The 22,034-nt window shown below is 34.7% G+C and overlaps 1 protein-coding gene across 1 annotated transcript in view; it reads left to right on the top strand.

Annotated features, from left to right (window-relative positions):
* LOC108366109 (collagen alpha-1(XV) chain-like) overlaps positions 1 to 22,034 on the top strand; it is a gene marked incomplete at its 3' end in the record, with an annotated part of 91,360 nt that overhangs the window by 12,805 nt on the left and 56,521 nt on the right. The window contains exons 3-6 of the mRNA XM_017620410.1: positions 8,306 to 8,543; positions 8,931 to 9,011; positions 13,608 to 13,753; positions 18,667 to 18,759. Of these exons, the coding sequence (XP_017475899.1) occupies positions 8,306 to 8,543; positions 8,931 to 9,011; positions 13,608 to 13,753; positions 18,667 to 18,759 (558 nt within the window). The remainder of the gene's footprint in view (positions 1 to 8,305; positions 8,544 to 8,930; positions 9,012 to 13,607; positions 13,754 to 18,666; positions 18,760 to 22,034) is intronic.

The raw sequence follows: 22,034 nt of genomic DNA, 5'->3' as shown, positions 1-22,034 counted from the left end.
CCCTTAATTATAGTGAATTTGATTTTTTAAACATGTGGCAACCCTTTTACGTGTCGTTTAGAAGTAAAGCACTTTCAAAACCAGTTCAATTGATACCCATATTGTAATATCTAGTTCATTTAACTTATTAAATAGTTTTAATAAAATTTGTAATAATTGGCAAAATTTGAACTTTATTGCAAACCTATAAGCCAAGCTCTGTTCTTTGACAATTCACTTTTGAAAATAGAACGAACTATATGTACATACCTATGTGAATGCCGCAAGAACTCAAATTTTCAACTTCAAACTACTTTTACAGTGAAAGTTATCCAAAAACAAATTGCATTTTGAGTTTAGTATCCTAAGTTTTATTAGCAAGGGATTTTTCATTTAAATTTGTATGGGAGATTTTTTCGACTATGCGCGTATAGCACTGAAGGTATTCTAAGGGAAGTTGCCGAAAAAATCATACGCCTAAAATCAATTTAGAGTTTGCCAACTTGCGAAAATAAGTTTCTAAGGATTTTGCTGTCGCGTCGTAAAGAAGTGTTTAAATTTTGTACAAAAACATGCTTTAAGGGGTTTTTTGGTATCAAGAATCCATTTCTGCACTTACCTTTTCTGAAAACTTCCACCAAAGGCCACAAAGGTGAAAATTTTCACATTTTATTCGAAACCTATTTTCGCAATTTGGCAAACTGCAAGTTGATTTTAGACCCATGGTTTCCTCGGAAAATTTGTCCAGAATTACAGGCAGAAAAAAAAGTAACCCGTCCTAACGTATAGTCATATGTACAAAGGTGCTTAAGTACGAATATACATACGTATACGGAAGTATTAGGATTTTATTCATTGATAACGCACTTTAAAACTATTGAATGGTATATCTTCTATACAAAGTTTGTATTACAAACAAATCCGGCCGGAAAAAAATTTCGATTTTTAACAAACGCTATTCAGATTTGCTTTCTTCTGTTTGACAGTGAAAACTATCGACGTGTAGACACAAAGGCAACACTCGTTCTACGCAGCCACTGTTCAGTGATTCTGGACCGCTTCCGTTTGATGAATTGTTGAATTGCCAATCAGAACTCAAATACAGTCGAATAAAATGTAAGACTGAGCCTTTTCTATAATTCTAGAGATGATTTAGGTTTGAAAAACATACCTAGCGCCCTGATAATTTATCATTGCATCGCAGTCGCTTGCCGTGCAAGAGCTAATGTGGGAACTATCAGGGAAAGAAATCCTTAATTCGTATTACACTTTTGCATATTTTCTCATTGGCATTTGGCCAGATTTGTTTAGGAACGGCACATGGTTTGTTGGCCAATTCAATGAAAACAGATTTTAGTCGGTGTTTACACGAAGACAGGAGAACGCCTGCAACATTCGTAGAGTTAGCTGACCGTAGGTCAATGCTACCCCTTGCAAATTCTTCTGCCACGTAGTTTTCACGTATTTCAGTGTGCCCAGTTACCCATAAAAATTCAGAATACTACGAAATATCCCGAAAACTTTAACGCAAAAATTCTGAAAAAAATCCAAATAATGAGAAAATTTCCTAAGCATCAAGCAAATTACAACACGATGAATCCTGAAAAGCTCACAAGCAGCAAAACATATTGTACGTACATACATGGCGTATGAGTAACATTATCATCACAACTGAGTAGTAGCTCCTACGCCATGCACAGACGTTAGATTCCTAGCTTTTTCGTGATAAATGCTAGATCCCTAATAGATCCACCCATTTTTGAATCTATAAAATCTTGATTTCAAATTTTTTTGCCACCATATTGTATCAGCCATTTTGAATTTTTCAAATCAGACCCTAGACTCGTAACCAGCAACCTTAAAAACATAAAAACTTGCTGTTAATTTTTCCTTTGAGCGTTGGGTTCTACAGAGCCACACAAATTCTAAAGCAAAGTGAAATTCACCGTTATTTTGGTTGCCTCATTTAAACCGCCATTCTTTCAAAAAAACCTGCAATGCCATTTGTTTTCTATCTATCATTCACTTGTTAGTTCATTCATACCTATGTACATAAATTCAATTGGTAATATTAAATCCAAAAACTTCCAAATAATTTTCGGAAACACACTGAGCACTCCCAGTTTTTGCTGTTTATTTCAATTTTCCAATACTTGAGCTGCGAAGCCTGCAAATTGGCATGCCGTCGTGTGTGTAAAATGCGGCACATATTCTTTCCTAATTGGAATAAGCTTAGACGCACAAGCAATTTGTTTGTGTAAATACTGGAAACTCTATGCGCAAATGCACTTAAATCAACAACTATTTCCCTGCTGGCCGGCAACTTGCCACGGGCATATGCATTTATGGCCCATGGAAACACTTAATAACTCGCCACAAAACAAAACAATGTAAGAGTATGTAGCAATTATTATGCACAGACAATAATAAAGCAGAAACAAGCGACAAACATGAAACTTTTGTATGAGCGTGTACGTACATACATACGTATGTACATTAGGGTGGTCCTCAAAAAAAAAAATCAAATGTACGACTTTTTTCAGTCTCACCACCTCAATCGGTAATACCACGGTGACATATGTATATTACATATCAATTTTGGTCCCGATTCGATTCGGTTAAGGCGCAAAGGACTCAAAAAATTTAAAAAATATATATATTTTTTTTATTTAATACCCATAATCGATGCTACTAAAGTCGAGGATATCACATATAAATTTTGGTCCCGATTTGAGTCGGTTAAGACGTCTTCATAGGGTAATCTGATTTTGACCCCCTGTGCAACACGCCTTAACCGTCTCCAACCGGGATCAAAATTTATATGTGATATCTTCGACTGTAGTAGCTTCGACGCAAGGGCTGAGGCTAAGGAAATCTGATGTAAAAATTTACTTCGTATATTTAAGGCCCACCCTAATGTATATACATATGTATGAATGTGCCAGAATGAAGCAGCGGCAACAGTAAATCGCACAACTTCATCAAAGAATAATAACCGCAACGAATCGCTTGGCAATTCACAGGCAATTCGCAGCAAAGTTTCAAATTACTCAACAGCAACAGCGATGTCAGAGACAATGTGGCGGGAAAAGAGCGGCTACTGGGACTTTGGTTCTCTACCGCTGTTTCGTTGGTTGGTTGTTTAGTGTTGCCAACGCACTCGAATACTCAAATTGCAACATTGTGTATAGGATGTTTATGTTGTCTGTGATGAGACTGAGACTGATGATGAAATTCTTGGTGATAATAGCCACTGTTGTACACATCCAATAGGCAACAACTACATACATACATACATACATACTTATACTCTAGTTTGAAACATACTCGTAGATACATACTTACATTCATAGGTCACAGTAGAGCCACTAACTTGGCCCATTATTATTGTCAATTAGTTTGTAACAGACAATGTTGATGGCAATTGTGTGTGTGTGTGCGTAACCAATTCTACACAAATATGGGCCATTTAAACGTCTGTGTATTTGTAGAAGTGAGTGCTTAAGTTTGTCTAACTGCCAACCAACAATGCAGAGTCAAACTCAAACGGTAAACGGAAGTATATTAAAGCAGCCAGCAAAACATTGTTAGCAACATCAACAGCAATGATTTGGTGCAAATGACATTAACATTGCGTCACTCCATAAAATAATCTTCATAAAAGTGTTGTCATACCAAAAAGCAGGAAAACGGCATAGACAGCCTCTCATACAAAACATGTATTTTCTTGTTTGGTCTTCACAATCAAGTATACATATCTAGTTTAGCATTAAAAAAGTGGACGTTGGCAAAAGCGCTTGGCTGAGTGTTAGCATAAAATCCAAATTTATGCTGCATAAAATTAAGCGTTACAGCTTCTTTAAGCGCGATTGTGAAGTTTAGTTTTTATGATACTTAAATTAAGTTGTATTTCACTCTCGACTCACTGGCCATCATTTAAATCGTTATACTAAATAACAATAAATAAAGGATGCCAGATCGAAGGGAAATGAACTTTCGAAATATAATTTAATTACTTATGATCAGGGAACGGATTTTTACGACCTAAAACCTATAAAAAATGCAAAATCAAATAATAAACAGTTACAACTGTTATTAAAAAAATCGCTCTTCAACAGTTATTTTTTTACTTTTATTCAATTACTCCATTAATAACAGTTATTTCTGATTTTTATTTAAAAATCCAAAATAACAATTCTTTTTGATTTTTATCTAAATAATCTACAAATAACAGTTATTTTTGATTTTTAAATTAAATGTCTTGGATAACAGTTATTGAAGACTTTTATTTATAAAAGTAATATATAAAAATCAGTCAGTGATTTTTACTTTTAAAAGTCATCAATCTAAATCAGTCATTGAGTTTTATTTTTCAAATCATTTTGCGAAAAATTATAATGATTTTTATACGTATGACTTAAATAATAAAAGTCGGTGACTGATTTATATTGGTGACTTTTAAAAGTAAAATTCACTGACCGAATTTTATTGACGACTTTTATAAATAAAAGTCTTCGATAACTGTTTTCTTAGACATATAATATAAAAATCAAACATAACTTCGATTTGCAGATTATTTAGATAAAAATCAAAAATAATTGTTATTATTTTTTTAATTCTGCATAAAAATTACAAGTAAAAATTTATTTTCAAACTTGATGCCCGGTGAAAAAAGAAACCGATTGCTATGTATCACTTAGTTGTAGAGCATATCCTTCATAGTGAATTTTTTAATGACAAATTTCATCAATAACTGTTATGTTCGGTCCCTGTAGAGAGGGCGAAATCAAATAGCGAATTAGGGAGAAATAGGCACTAGAAATCACAATCACAAGATGCATTTTGAAGATTTCTCTCAGCATTTTCATTCCATTTGCGCGAAGAAAAGCCTTAACTTGAGTTGATACATTTGGCGCCAAATTCAAATATGGAACGTTTAAAACTTTCATACTATCACGAATAAGGACATTTTCCTTGTCCTTTACAATTAAAGGTAGAAAAGGCAAAAAAAAGGCAAACATGCAATATCAAATGTGTTTATATGGAATCCAGGAAAGCTAAATCGTGGACATTCTTAATTCAATATTCTCTATCTCTTTAGCAGCAAGAAAGGCAATTTTCATGAAATCCATTACCTGCTTATCACTGACTCTTAAACTATAAAACTTAAATATGTCATTTGAGTTTAATAAAAAAAATAACTTTATCATATTTAGCATTATTTTTGTAGAAAGTAAAAAAAAGAAACTGATGCCTTTAAGATAGCAAAATAACAGAGTCATTCATGTATATTTACCGGCAAGTTGCTAAAATGTGTCCGGTTTTATTAGGTACTGACAATTAAAAAAAATTAAATTATACTTTATGTAGAACTTACCTGTAGATGAAAAACCCATTTTAAAAAATTCAATCAATCACCGCTATGGCAATCGGCGTTCTTTTTAACCGACTTCCAAAAAAGGAGGAGGTTATCAGTTCGTCGGAATATGTTTTTTTTTTTTTATGTATGTCACCGCATAACTTTGCACCACGTCAACCGATTTCAATAATTCTTTTTGCAGCGGAAAGGTAGTCTCTCAGAGGTGGTCCCATACTAAATTGGTTTTGATCCGATCATTGGATCATGAAATATATAGATATATATATATTTTTTTAAGTTGGTTTTTTTGCTAAAAATTACTTGTAGCAATACATTTCAGACTTTACCACTGATCATACATTTAGGGTAAAATGATAGCTATATCAGCTTTCAACATTCAACGATCCCTCAACGCTCTATCCGTATTTGAGCAAAGGGGAGGACTGGGTGTGCATTAGTGTGGTTCAAAAATGCGTGTGAAAACGTATACTAAGAATTTGTATGCTCTAATCCCCTGGGGTTGTTCCATACCGAAAAAATATATACGCCTATTTTTTTATTTTGAATTCAAAAAATATTTAGAGGACGCTCAAAGTGCTCAAACTTTTCCGTATATTTTATATGGGAAAAAACAACTTTTCGTAGAAACGGTACATAATTTTTTAAAATCTTAAGGAGATTCCCAACAATAATTCGCAATTATTTTTTAACCCTTTTTTCAAAACCCCCAGAAAATTCCAGAAAATGCAATGGGGCGTTAAACAAAAAATCTTTAGTATTAAAAAATGGTTAACTAAACCAATGGATATTGTTATTGGAAGTCTGCTGTAGAGAACCAGAGCTTTCCGATAAAAAATATTGATGTTCAAGAATTCTATACCATTTCTACGTAAACTTGTTCTGTAGCATATAAAATACATAGAAAAATTTGAGCGCCTTGAGCGACGTCTAAAAATTTTTTGATTTCAAAATAAAAAAGTAGGATTTTTTTCGATATAGAATTATCCTTATTTTGCACCACCCTAGTGTACTTACTGAAAATATGGACCTAGTGCTCCTCACTAGGAAGCTCAGGGTACCTGATTTCGATCTTATAATTCCTTGCAGTAAATGAAAAGACCAAATATCTAGACCTCAAACTGGACAAGAAAATAAACTGGGGACCCAACATTGCAGATAGAGCGCGCAAAGCAACAGTAGCATTACATTCCTGCAGCAGATCAATAGGAAAAGGATTCGGGATGGCATCCAAAGTAATACACTGGCTATACATTGCGATGGTTAGGCCAAGTTTCTATCACGGTATGAAGAGTGTTAATAATTGTGGCAATAAACTTCCTCCGAAGATTTAAACGATGAAGTAGGAATACGCTTACAAGCTTGGAAGCTACTCCGAGAGGCTTACTAATATAGCGAACGACAGATGGCATGAAGAAATCACTTACAAAACTGCCAAGAAATCGTTGTCGGTACTCAGCGCTAAACCAACTTCCTTACCACTTAGCCTAAATAAGCATAATTTCGGTTTGTTAGTATCTGTTGTAACAAGACACTGCCTGACTGGCAAGCATGCCTACCGACTTGACCTACGATTACATGACTTCTGTAGTTGTCAAGATGAAGAAGAGGAGGAAAGCACGAAGACTCTCCATTCTGGGTAGACAATCTTTTGATAACTTGGAGGAACACTATCCAGATGACGACTATACTCTCTGGGTAACTCGATAACTTGGAGGAACTTAGATACGTGGAAATTAGGGATCTTCTAAATGTCCCGAAAAATTTAAAATGGTTTTAAGGGTTGGGAGTTTCTGCCCCCGCATGCGACATCACAATGGGCCTTGATCTAAATAAGTCTTATAGACGACCGCGATAATCTAACCTAAAGTAACCTTTATTTATTAAGGAACTCTCAGTATTTGGAAAATCAATAAAACGCGCTTGACTCACTTATTTTTTTGTACAGTGGCGGTCAAAAATGGATGAATGGTGTCTCGTTTTTAATATTTACATAATTTTTTAAGCTAAAATTTTTTTGATATTTTTTATAAAAATGTGATTCATGCTTTAACAAAAAGTATATGCATCACACTTTCAAACTTTATACAGAACTTTAAAAAAATTCACAAATTTGTATCTAAATTTCGAGCTTTTTAACTAGAATTTGTAGAAATTGTTTGGGCAGTTAACAAGCTTATAAAATTCTAGTAAAATAAATGCAAGTTTTGAATGGCTAAAAAATCGCATTGATGTTAAATATTTTTTTTTTTTTTTGAGACAGCTTTTACGGTTTCTTCGTATGAATAGCGAAATTTAAGAAAACGGGCTTTGACTTATTTATTTTTGTTTTTGCAAACGGTCTTACGCATATTCTTCCATAAGAAATTCATGTTTATGTGGAAAAGCATACAAAACGCTGTCAACACTCAGAACTTGCACTTGTTTCACTAGAATTTTATAAGCATGTTAACTGCATACCCAAAAAATTTCTAAAAATTCTAGTTGAAAAGCTCGAAATTTACATAAAAATTTGTAGAATTTTGTTAAGTTCTGTATAAAGTTTGAAAGTGTGATTTATACAGTTTTCGTTAAAGCATGAATCGTATTTTTATAGGAAAATATTTAAAAAAATTTAAGATTGAAAAACATTGTAAATATTAAAAAGAAAACAACATTCATCCATTTTTGACCGCCACTGTACATAAAAATAAGCAAAAATATTTTTGACTGCCACTGTAAGTGGCCTACCACTATGTTAAATATCTTCACAGTTAAAAATGAGACATTAAAAATTTTAAATTCTGAAGCAGTTTTAGATAACGAAATATGTAGTTTTAGTACAAAAGAAAAAATGTTTATGATATATGTGTACAAATTAGTCTTTAAGCTTTTGAAAGAACTCATTTCAATCAGCCACATTTTATAAATTCGCTTATTTCTTCTTTCACACTTTTTTGCTCTCAACAGCCCAAAGGTGATAAAGGTGATCGTGGACAAGATGGACGTGATGGTATTCCCGGTCCTCCGGGACTACCAGCAGCAGCCGGTGAAGGTGTACAATATATACCAATGCCTGGCCCACCAGGACCGCCTGGCCCTCCAGGTCAACCAGGCATGCCCGGTTTGTCGATAACCGGGCCGAAAGGTGAGCCTGGCATGGATTCGCGCAGTTTCTACGGCGATGCGTCTTACTATGGACGTCAGGGTATGTTATGATTTTTCGCGTTTTTTATTTAATTATTTGAATTATTAAAATTTTGATTGTATTCAAAACCTGTAACCAGTACTAAATCCAATGTAAAGCTTTAAATAATTATACCTTTATTAAAAACGCTTGAGAAAAGTAAAGTACCTAATTGCGTTTAACCAACAAGTTGTAAGAATTGAAAAAGAAATATTTACTTTGGTTGAAAAAATTGTCTTTCTGTTTTACTGCGCCTAATCCAATGCCAATCCAATGTCTGATTTTTGTTATACCTAACCATGTACAAATATAATCGTAACTATTTATTTCTACCTTCAATCCCATAAAAACCTAACAAATATTTTTTGAAAATATAAACGCCTGGAATACCTTAATGGCAATACGCAGCAAGTGGACGCTCCTCTCTCGATGAAATCAAAGCTTTGCGTGAACTACAAGATTTGAGAGATCGTCCAGACAGCACTTCCGGTAAAATATTTCTAGCAGCTAAACTTTGAAACGAGCGCACGCACATAGACACATACATATTTTTTGAATGTATTTCAAACTTATTCCTTTGGATTTTTCTTAGTTTTTTTTCTACTTTGTATGCCTGCTTGCAATAGTTGTGTATGTACAATAAGTACTAGTACTAAATACTAACTAGCCAATGATACCAAAAATTATGTCACTACTTATAATTTGATTGAAGTAGCATCGTTAAACTTTACATATATTTAATTTAGTTAGTTATAAATTTAAGCTGACTTAGTGAATTCCCTTCCTCTGATTTTAGCGAAATTGCTACCACGGCGTATGAGTTATATTTTATGCATAGATCTAAGAAGCTAAAAGTTCAAGTTACATTTGTGCTTACACAGTCCCAAAGAAAGTCATTCCTTATTTATAATTTGCTTAACATAGATATGTCTACATACGTACATATGTCCTTCAAGCAATACAAAATGCGTTAATATAAAAATATCAGATGTCTTCATGAGCTAATAAGGATGCATAAAAATAAATGTCGTGGGAGTTCCTCTTCACTGTACAAGCAATAAAGGCAAGAAAAAAGAAGAAAATGATGAAAATACTCTTCCAATTAAATGTATGTAATACGAGATTTTTCAAATTTATGGTAATTTCAATAAAAATCTCGCTTCGACAATTTCTCTTGCTTGCTGGATAATATCGTCGCTGGAATAATGAAATCGTGTAACATGAAAAGTATAGTTTTGAGAAAAACGAATTGGAAGTTTTTATAAACCATTACAAACCATACAAATACCATTTCGTTTTTCGGGAATAAATTAGTGAGCCAAAGAGATATTTAAGAAAACTAAAGTATTTCCTAATAGATTAAAGGATTTTCTATTCAATGGTGCAATTATCGAATAATAGTGTATGTGGCATTTACACTGTTTCTTTATTCGAGCGACGATATGTTCGAAAGCAAGTGCGTGAATTTCCATCTTCGGCCCCTCGAGGGCTCACAGTCATTGCTGAGAGAAACACTCAACAATATTACGCGGGTGGCTTCAATGGCCGATGATGGGAATGATGGTGGACTTCTCTAGCCAAATTCTTAATTGTCTCATTTCCAGGGGGAAGATCGGGCTGTGTGGAAATGTTATTCTAAGGCTGCAGACAGAGTAGAAGCGGAAATGAAGACGAATAACAGTGCGACCATAAAAAAAGGAGTTGTACAACACACACAGTTTAAATAAACCAAAAAACGAATAAAAATTAAAAAATACTATATATAAAATTTTAGTTTGTTCGTCGGTATCTTCGTTCCTTTTGACCCGCTCAGTGTAGTTTATACTCGCACATAAAGTATCCTCCGCTTAATCTGCTCATTGATTCATATAAATACGTGCATAAATAAGCCTTGATTCACACATTTTTTATAAGCTGTATATTTTACTATAGCATATGATCCCTTTTAATTTAATTAAAAAATCACAATTGATTTCCACTGAATATACACCAAACAGTTCTTTAATGCAACAATTAAAGGCATAAATAATTATCAGTGATTTCACAAACCAAAAAAGTTGAGAAAAGTGAGAGCATCTGTATGTTTTGTTTTGCATAATTACCTACCAACGTTTTTATTTATTCAAAAGTTATACTCACACAGCACATAATAAATATTGTAAGTGAAAATGGCCCAGCGATTTCATATTGTATGTATGTCCTTTGACTCAGTTCAAGACTTCAAATGCATAGCTGCAGTCTACAAAATGCACTGCACTGCAATCGAAGAGAAGCAAAAAATATGCATTTGCTCAAGAACTAAATGCAAAAAAAAAGCGAAAATTTATTGCAAGTAAATGTACAAAGTTTATTTGAATTATCCTCTTTGATTAAACTTCGCTTTTGTTATTGCCAACAACATTAGCAACATCATTATCAACATCCTTACCAGTGTTTCAGTGTAGCCGCAGCGTCATCAGAATTGCAAACAGTCATCGTAAAGTCATTACATTAATGAGTAAATTACATTTGCCATATTTGCAAGCGGAACCGCTTTTCTGGCGGCAGTAGGAGCGGCGGCACAACTTTAATGCACAGCTTTGCCACGCCATCGTTGCTTCTGTGCGCCGCAGTCTTTTGCATTGCGCTCTGTTTTTATTTTTTGTTTTTGCCGTACGCCTTCTTCTTTCCGCATTTTCTTGTTTATCTTTGTTTTTTAATTTTTTGCATTCAATAATAATATTATTGTTGTTGCTGCATTTCCGCGACGTAGCACCATTACAATCACTAGAGCTACCAGCTGCTTTATGCTACTGTTTTTCGCAGCGTATTCCTTTTCTTGGCAGCGAATAGGAAAGGAAAGCATAGATAGGTTTTAAAGCAGATGAAAATATTTCACGAATGAGGGAACGAAAACAAATTATCATAAACTTAATTATAAATAGGTAAATATAAAAATCTTATAATCAAATTAAATTAAATATAAGTTAAACAACTACGTGACCTTCTCGCCCAGTTTCAGACTATTTTATAGTACAAAACCAATCTATACGCTTGCACCAATTAATATTAAAAGTCATTTAATTCGACGAAAATTTTTTACAAATCAAAACCTCTAAATACGATTATAAATACGAATTCAGCACCAGTTTTCAGAAAAGCTAGCACAACCATAACGCGAGAATATTAAAATCTCTTCACAATTTTTCTTTTAATACTTTCTTTACGGTTAGTTTTTTTTTGAGAACAACGATTTCAATCCCAAGCTCAAAATATCGATACGAGAATGAATCCTGGGAATTAATCTTGAGAAATAAAACATCGAAATAAAGGCTTTTGAAATTTTCCAGGGACCGAACATAACAGTTATTGATGAAAACTGTCATTGAAAAATTCACTATGAAGAAAATGTTCTACAACTAAGTGATACGTACCAATCGATTTCTTTTTTCACCAAGACTCAAATTTTAAAATAAGCTTTTATCTGCAATTTATATGCAAAATTAAAAAACTAACAATTGTTTTTGATTTTTATTTTATAAATCCAAAATAACAATTATTTTTGATTTTTACCTAAATAATCTGCAAATAACAGTTATTTTTGATTTTTAAATTATACGTCTTAGATAAAAGTTATCGAGGACCTTTATTTATAAAAGTCATAAATAAAAATCAGTCACTGACTTTTATTTCTTTAGTCAGGCGTATAAAAGTCATGTATAATTTTTCGTTGTTAAAAGGTGTTGGAGAACAAAAGTTTACTACGACTTACACAAATGACTTTTATTATTATTAAAAATAAAAATCGGTGACAGATTTATATGATGACTTTTAAAAGTAAAAGTCACTGACTGATTTTTATTGCTGACTTTTATCTAAGACATATAATTTAAAAATCAAAAATAACTGTTATTTGCAGAATATTTAGATAAAAACCAAAAATAATTGTTATTTTGGATTTATAAAATAAAAATTAGAAATAACTGTTATTTGAGGAGTATTTAAATAGAAGTAAAAAATTAACTATTAAAGAGCGATTTTTTTTTATAAAAGTTTTAACTTTTACGGTCCCTGAAATTTTCATTCGGTGAAGTGGTTATTCCATGCAGTGCCAAAATACCGATAAATTATGGGTTTTCCTTGGGAAAAACCGATCCGGTGAAAACCGCCTCCGAACGCCGAATGGTTTTAATGAGAAGATTTTCAAGGCAGCCGCTGAGGTATAGTGATGAGTTGTGCGCACTAGCATTCTGCAGGGCATGGGTTCAAGCCCGGTTAAACCCAACATCAAGAAATAAAAAAATAAAATTAAAATTTCTAACAGCGGTTACCCCTCGGCAGGCAATGGCGAAACTCCGGGAGTATTTCTGCCATGAAAAAGAGTTTTAAAAAAGTTGGAGTTTATTTCGTTTAAATAATTAGGGATTTTTACTTATTTCGTAAGCGCACACTTACTCACTTCTTTTTTGTGTTTGTGAGCTGGAATTTGATATGCACTCGTTTACAATATTTTTGCTTCGCTATGCGCCGTGCTTAGCTTGCACATCGCTGTATTTTTCCAAAACTTAAACCCAAATATTAAAAAAAATAAGCATGCCGGTCTATTTTTCGTACAAATGCATCGTTAAAAAAATGACTATTATTTATCTCGGTTTTGTATTTTTTGAGCCAAATCGTTACAAAAATTTTCCATATAAATAATTAGTATATATATATATATATATATATATTATACCAAGAGTTGAAAAATCGCAAGTTTTTATTCTGTGTCTAAGGCTACTTTAGATAAATTCATTTTCATTGTTTTTTTCCTCCACTAGTATCGTAGATCTAAGTTTCTTCTTGCTTTCTGCTTAACCAATACAATTGTATACTTTAAAGTAACATGTCTTTCGCTTATTAAATGTTTTAATTAGTTTCTCTTTTCAACACAAAGTCATAATACAAAAATTGTATTATATATTACTTTATTCCGTTTTAACTTTTTAATCTCTTTCATTCATTTGCCTCTCAACCTGCTGCCACTTGCCGCAATTGGATATTTTGGACGCCTGCATATCGTTGATGTTTAACATTCGTGTGCTTTAAAATAAAAACCATCAATAGGTCCACCCGGCCCACCTGGTCCCCCAGGACCACCCAGCCATTCACGTCATGACGATGAGGAAACGCCATACTTTTCAGCATCCTCCTGGAATATGAGAATTGTACCTGGCGCGGTGACTTTTCCGAATATCGACGAAATGACAAAGGTAAGATGAGTTTAAAAATCTAATGGGGTTTTCTTTTTTTACCAAAAAATGTTGCCCTCTTAGTTGGCTGATTCACCAGCAATTTAAATGGAAAATAATTTTTAATTTTCTGTCAGTTTCCATTAAAAATTCAAAAAATTAAAATCATTTTTTTTCACTTAAATTGCTTTCGTGCAATTGGCTGTAAGAAAAATTCAATGAGAAGGCAACACTAATTTTGTTAAAGACGCCATAAAAAGCTGTGCTCCATAAATAAACCATGAATTTTGCTTAAGCCTTCCAGAAGAAGGTGTCTAGTTAGCGGCTCTAACTCATAAAAAAATTATTGGTCAAAAGTGTTAGCTTAATTTAGTCCCCAATTGCCTACTCTTCATAGGCCATGTATGTCATCAAAGTTGACTAGGGTTCGGTTAGGTAAACGGGTAGCCTCCGTAGTAAGCTGTCCATTGTGATGCCCTTAGAGGGGAGGGGAAAAAGGACACAGGGAAAAAGAGTGGGTGGGTAGGGGAAAGAGGGACGAGGGCAAGCTAAGGGAGAATGACGACACCCATTAGCGCACACAAGGGGTGGGTTCTGGGGTTCAAAACCCAGAAATATTTATTATAATTTCTGTTGCCTGAAAAAGCGCTTTGCTTTTGCTGTAAATTTCTATGAGGAAATAAATATACGAGCATTTTTTTCTTGAGAGCTGCAAACTGAATTAAGAAATTTTGGTAGAAGAAAATTTATTTTCCATTTCCCGTCCGTCGTTTTATATGAATTTTTCGTTTTTCTTGAGAGTTCAGTTAATTTTTTCGGTATTCGAAATATTAAAAAAAATTAGCAATCGTGAAAACTCACCATCTCTATCGAAAACCAGAAACCGGAAATCGAAAAAATGAGCATAAAAGTGCAAAAATTTATGGAATCAATAAATTTATTTTATTGACTCTTTTAAAATTTTTTAATAGGTACTTTTAAAAGTTGAGCGCATCTTGAGTTTATATAACTTTTTATTAAAGAAGTAGTTTTTAAGGAAAGAACACAACCGACTTCAAATTTAGGGGTACCGTTAATTTCTTCATGATCCAATCATCGGATCTCTAAAACAAATTATGGGACGAACCTTGAGGTACCATCTTTCTACAAAAAAATGATTATTGAAATCGGTTCACGTGGTCCAAAGTTATGTATTCCGGCGAATTGATAACCTCCCCTTTTTATAAAGTCGGTTAAAAGTGTTTGAGTTCTGGTAATCTTATGTAAATAAAGTGCAGTTTATGGATTTTAAAACGTTTGTTTATTTATTACATACGGTACATAAAACTTGCATGAATGTATTTTAAAGAGCGTATTATCTGAAGCAAATTTTCAGTATTTTCCGGTGATATACATATATTCAGAAATATAAACCCCCCCCCTCTAAAATATATTCCTGGGTGCGCCCCTGACGACACCTATCACTTTTTGTAGGAGAAACGCTCCGTGCTCGCGACGAAGCTCTTTAATCGGGTAATCGTCATTCCCGAGAGCTCATCGGGAGTATGAAAAAAGAGCCAACCAAGGTGCCTAAACCTTAGGCTCGCAAAGGCAGGGCTCCAGAGCAGCAGGTGTTGAGATAATTCCACCTCATCGTCCTCCATGCAGCTGGTGCAGTAAGGTGTATCAGTGGCATTCAGCCTCACGTTATGATTTCCAGTCACATAGTGACCAGTAAAGGCACCCCAGACCGCCTCCGGTCTAACCGTGGCCAGAGGGATTTTGCCACCTTGCATTTCAGGGTCTTCGCCCAGCGCTCGCTGAGCTGGATAAACGCCCATCAGTCCAGAAGCAGATCACACGAGGTCAGGGGAGCCCCAGACCTTCCCTATCTGGAAGTAATTCCTCGAGGGTTCCCTCATCCCTAGAGACCCACCAGTATCGGTGAATGTCCGCCCTTAACAGCTCAGAAAAAGTGGAGAAAGACGTGAAATCTGCGAAGTAACTTAAGCTGGTAAAGTCCTCGTGTGTAATCGATAGAAACGCTCTTGTCAATGTGCCTTGCTGACTCAATGCCTCATCGGGCAAGAATTGTGTTCCTCGCAAGAAACTACCGCTCCCGCCGAGGGTCATAGTATAGCGGTCGTCGTTCGGGCGAAATAAAATTCCAATCGTGCATGGAATACTCAAACTCAGTGGCGGAGGAACGCGGCTGGAGCAAGGATGCCCTATGGCGCCATGAATTCCTTTTCAAGAATCGATCGTAGTCTTTGGTGGTACTTCATAAACACCTTGCCCTCTTCGGCTTAGAGTGAAAAGTTGCTTAGACCCCATTTAAAAATTTTGCAGGAAAGGAAAAAAATTCTTGAAGCCATTTTCATCGAGTATTTCGCAAAACTCTGAAAACAACATTTTGCCTGTTTAAAGCAAAGCAAAACATCATACGAATCAGAGGTATTCCATCTTTATTAAAATATTTCATAATATTTTGGTCTTATCGGATTTTTGGTGCTTCTTTTGAACTGAGCAAATCTTCCTTTCACTGAATCTAAACGAGAAACCATGTATTTTTGATTTCTCTTAAGCCAGCGAAATGTCAATTTCTCAATACCTAAATAAAATTTGTTTCAATATAAACTTGAGTAGCTGAAATCAGTTTACAGTTCCAACCCTTGTGGTATCAAAGAACTTTTACAAGGCAATCTCATTCCTGGTTGGTTGGTTGAAGTGGCGAGTTTAAAAACTCCAATTAGCACTTATGTGTGCCGTTTTAAAACCACCTATCGCAATTTAACCTGAAAAGAAAGCCCGAAAAGAAAGCAGCAGAAGTCGGTTATATAGCTCCAATCCAGCATGTGGAGATAAATAACTTAAGAAGTTACAGTGGGTAAATATCACCAGTGCTGAGAGATGCGGCTCATGATATAGCTTAGAGGTACAAGTACCTTCTATGCCTCTGAGATATCGAGAGCCGACCCATTCCTGGCCAGCTTATCGGCCATCTCGTTTCCATGAATTCTGCTATGCCCCGACGGTCAGTGTGCAACGACTTGCCTGTCGGCTAAAACCATAACGTGGTCTTTTAGACTCTTCGATTTGGAGGTCGGTTGAAAAAATTCCCGCCCCTGTGCCACAGTGCATTTTTGAACCGTCCGTAAAAATTGATACTTCGAACCGTTTAGTAAAAATATAATCTCTCCACTTATTTCTTGATGGAAAAATCGTGCCGAAGTTTTTCTTGACGAAAAGCGAAGGACAAATGTAGTCAGTTTTTACGCGAATGCTTGGGTCGTTGAAATAATACAGGCTACGTCCATGCCCGTGCGTACGTTCTTTCCCAAATCCAAGTTCCCTCAACCTGAGCACACTCTGTGAAGCACTTTCCTTTCCTTTCTCTGTTTATTCTTAGCAGAATGTTGTTTAGTACGCAAAGCCACAGCAGCGGCGGCAGTACCCCGCCTTGCGGAATCCCCCGTTTTGGATGACTGATGACTACGCTGGTGCCTAACTTAGCGTTTACAATCCTTGTACGAAGCATGGTAGAGATCCAGTTTACCAGGAAGTTCTCAGTGCCCAGGCTTCTGAGTGACTACTCTATCGCCTCCAGGCTAACGTTTTTGAACGCCCCTTATATGTCCAGAAAGACCGCCAACGTCCGGACCCGGAGATTCGTATGGAGAGAAGCTGTTAATTGCCCATGCAATCTTCTCCCGCGTAATAATTTCGTTAACGACATTAGCGGATGGTACCGCTACGTTGCTATCTACCCCTGAGACATGATTTGGGTCACAGCCTGGAAAATAGGTGCGAAGAAGGAGCTCTAATGTCTCCTTAGAACTATTGGTCCATCCTCCATATTTCTTTTTTAGGAAGTAGGGATTACTGTGTTCCTTGGTTAGGATCCTCCCCATTTTGGCGGATTCTTTCGTTGATTCTATAGAGGAGCAGAAATCCCTCCAGGATTCCTGTTTTGCCTTGTGAAATGCCTTTTTGTAAATTCTCAAGCTATCTTTATAGGTCTGCCAGTTGCCCGTGGAATAGCTTAAGTTGAAAGCTTAACGAAGCTCTTTCCTAAGTTCCGAGATCTCCTCTCCCCACCATGGATGATATTTTTTCCGCGCGAAACTCACGGGCCAGGAGACTTTAAAGGCCGATCCCATAGTGTTTACGAATTTGTTGCACTTGGTTTCTATATCTTCCAAGGTCGTTGAATTACTACAGTAATGTTCCCCAATCTCATTCCCTTATAGGATAGTATTTTCCGAAACAAAAAATGACACAGAAGATGACACAACGCCAAAACCGGCTTGTCTCTAAACTGAATTCGACTGCTTTGGATATATATAGGTTTTCTCCAAGCATATTTAAAAATTAAATTTAAATGAAAGAGAATAATCAAAACCCTTAGATATTGAAAGAAAATAGCAATTAGCTAAATTTTTTCGACTACTAAAGATATGTGTATGTATATACATGTACATTCATATTCGCAAATTAAAAATGACCATATACGACATACATTTCTACTGGCTTTGAGTCTTATATTTTTCATCTACAATCGAAAATTAAAGAATTTCTCAATTATGCCAGTGGCTCTCATTTTTGATTGCGAAAGTATAAAAGGCATAAAATAGTATATTAGCGCTTTAAAAAAGGCACAAAAAAAAACCATGCACTCATTAGAGCGAACTAGTTTTTTTATTAACTAACAGTTTCCATTTACATATTTTTGGAACTATCAGTCTGTGTAATTAAAACGTGCCTATGATTGTAAATTATTTTTATGCTTGCTTGCGTGTTCATTACTTATCCGAGCGACAGATGTACCGAGTACCTACTTCCATATGCAGAAAAAATCAACAAACGCATATGTATGCTCTATATTCAACATATGCACCTACATACATATATGCCAACGAATAAAATATTTTATTCTTCTTTTTTCGTCACTTTAGAAATCAGCCATGAATCCACCAGGCACATTGGCTTACATCACGGAAGAGGAAGCGCTGCTGGTGCGCGTCAACAAGGGTTGGCAATATATTGCGGTAAGTGTGCGTGTTGGTATATTACGTACATACATACATTTCAGCATTTGTGTATTTTTGTGTTTTTTTTTTTTTTTGTTTTTTTTTGCCAAAGTGGGGAAAAAGTATTTTACCAGAAATTGTAGACAAAAACTTTTACGTAGAAATAAGAGAAGTGTGCCACAAAAAAAAATAAAATAAAACAACAATACATATGTATGTGACACAGTTACACATTTATGCCATTTCGGCGTCTATGTTATGAAATAATTTTTTTGTTTGCCGTTTTTGTAGTACAACCAAGTTTGGTTATTATGAGTTTTTTTTTTTTGCTGACATTTATGCTGGAAACACCTGCTTGAATTTTTTCTTTCTCTCCATTAATAAAGCACTACACGCAATTAAATGTAATACAATTTTTTGCTAAAGAAAAACAATGACAATTTACAAAAATTAGCTTTATATGCATTTCAGCATATTTTATTGTTAGCGAATGGACCTGAATGTGCTTTAATGAGTGATTTTTTTTTTCTTTTGAGAATTTTTCATTTGATAGGAATTCTTGCACATGCAAATGTGACAATATAAAAATTTATTTAAAATAATAATACTTAACCCTATAACGCCCGTTTCTAATATAGCGTGAAACGATTTTGTGAATACGCGTTTTTAAATTAATTTTAACCTCCGCGTCAGCACAATCAATCCTTAACCTGTGACGTGAGAAAACTTAAATGAGTAGCCTATTAAGGAATAACTGTTCCAAAGTTCACCTTACTTTTATTTAAACAAATCTAACTTCAACCCAAAAATAAGTAAAGACATCTGTTAGAAAACAAGAAAACTTGATAATGCAGCCATTGCCAAAAAAAGTTTTTTCGTTTAAGGGCTGTTTTCAGCTCTCAATAAAAATTAAACGTTCATACAAAATGACGCACAAGAAATGGAAAAGAAATTTTCTTCTTAAATCAGTTTGCAGCTTTCAAGCAAAAAATGCTCGTACATATATTTATTTCTTCAAGAAATTTTACAGCCAAAGCAAAGTGCCTTTTCAAGCTACAGAAATAATGAAAAATATTTCTTGTGATTTTTCTGGAGAGCTGGATTATAAGCTTTAAAATGTACTTCTTTATCACAACGTGAAACGAAAGTGATAAAAAAAAGTAAGTGCGCCGGAGAAGTGAAACTTACGTTACATATCTAATTTTTCTCATAACTAATATGCACACATACATACATGTGTACATCTGCTTTTGCTTACGTTATATTTTTTGTCTTTTTTTTATCTAGATCTCTACCTCTACCCCTGTTCGTTCTAATAACATTTATATTACTTTGTTTTCCTTTATCTTCATTTTTATCTTTATGCTCTATCGATAACAAAATCGATTGTAACATCCAACAAAATATCGATAACAAAACCGACAAAAATATTGATAACAAAATTTATGAAAAATTCTATAAAAATTGCGATAGCAAAACCGATAATAACATAGGTAGCAAAATCGATTAGAAAACCGATAAGAATACCGATAACAAAATCGATAAAAAATTCATAATAATCGATAACAATATAGATAACAAACCCAATAACAATATCGATAAAACATTTCGTTAAAAATATCGATTACAAAACCGGTAACAAAATCGACAAAAATATCGATAACAAAATCTATAAAAATATCGATTATTAAATCAATATTTTCCGAAAACATGACAGCAAAATCGATAACAAAACTATAAAAATACCGATAATAAAATCAGTAAAAATATCGATAACAAAACCGATAAAAATATCGATTATTATATCGGTAAGTCCCAAGAAACCCGAAAGTCTCTAAAATCCCAAAATAGTACCTAGATTGAGTCTTTGTGTCTCCATCTATATCTTTTTTTCTATAATTACCTTTATTTTAATCTTTCTTCCTCTATATTTGTGCTTCGGCGTGGTCTTTCTGGTCGAGGGGGAACCGGGGTCGGTCTAGAGATCTGCTCATGCTCGCGAAGCCGTATCTTTCTATTCTATTGGGTATACTGATAGGGTATTGCACTATCAGGGTTCATCCAGTGCGGTCAAATTTCCCCCCTAAACTCCCTAGCTCTTTCTACATTGCGGCCTAGGCACTCTCTAACAAGTCCGGTAAAGCTCTCCGGGATAAAGATTGGCCGTCTGCGAGACTTCGTTCTCGGCACTCGTCGATTCTCTCTCTAGCTTAGCAGTTACCACTCGCGGTGGTATCAAAAAGAACCAACTTCCGCGGACTAAGTGAACTTTTGTATGTACGTTCGGATGATCTTACAGCACTTTGATGGTCGCAAGATGTAAAATACTATAAAACAAAGCAAAAATTGCCGGTAGAGAGATAAAGACAGAAGTATATTTAATAATGGTCAAAAAACAAAGAGTCAGTCAAGGTCTGAACTCTTTAATCTACAACTCGTTTTAGCACTCATTTATAACATTACTGAAGGCATCATTAGTATTATTTCAGTTGATATCAGCTGAGTGGCAGATGGAGAACTGACGGTGGTCTCAGCTTATAATGAGCTCAAGTTTAGAAAATTAAGAGAGTTATTAGAGCAAAAGTACGCGAAATGGAAAGCTCGGTGAGGAAGAAAATTTATTTTTGGTAATTGAAATCCTTAATACTACACTTGATTCTTGCGCCGCGCAATGCAGATATATTATGGGCCATGGGTGTACTAGGTTAGGTTAGAATCAAGTGACAATTGATATTCCTACCAGCATAGATATGAGTACAAGTTTTCCCCAATAAACAATTTTCGCTGCATTTACATACACAAATCTGCTGTACTTCGTCCTCCATTCCTTTGGGAGTGCTGGCTGATTTAGCTTGAAAAGGAGCCCATCCTGTTAAATGCGCCGATCCAGGATAGTTGATATCCTTGTCACTAATCGGTGTTCGTATTTTAAAAAGATTTCTTTGGTCCATCAATAATAAGATCATATAAATCCCTGCTATCGCATAAACCATAACAAAATCGAATGAGAATTTAGTCAGCGTCCATTTTCGAATTTTTTCTGACACTTTTGCACTTTCTTTAAACCATCGGTACTACCGATTCGGTAGTCAATACGATAGTCTGAAACCATCGATAGTGTGCCGACAGTGCTATCGATTGTTTCCGAACTCTAGATAGGAGTCTATGAAAATATACCTTCGAGTGAGCGATTCAAGAATTTGCTTAATTTTTGGTTTCAAAAACTAAAAATAGCTTTAATTTTCTTTAAGTCAAATATTGCTTAAATTTATTTTATTAAAGTCGCGGCAGTA

The sequence above is a fragment of the Rhagoletis zephyria genome, unplaced genomic scaffold (assembly GCF_001687245.7).
Source record: "Rhagoletis zephyria isolate East Lansing unplaced genomic scaffold, Rhagoletis_zephyria_1.1 Rzeph_scaffold_02146, whole genome shotgun sequence".
NCBI lineage: Eukaryota > Metazoa > Arthropoda > Insecta > Diptera > Tephritidae > Rhagoletis > Rhagoletis zephyria.
Note: the sequence above shows the minus strand (reverse complement) of the source record. Positions and strands in the feature narration are given on the sequence as shown.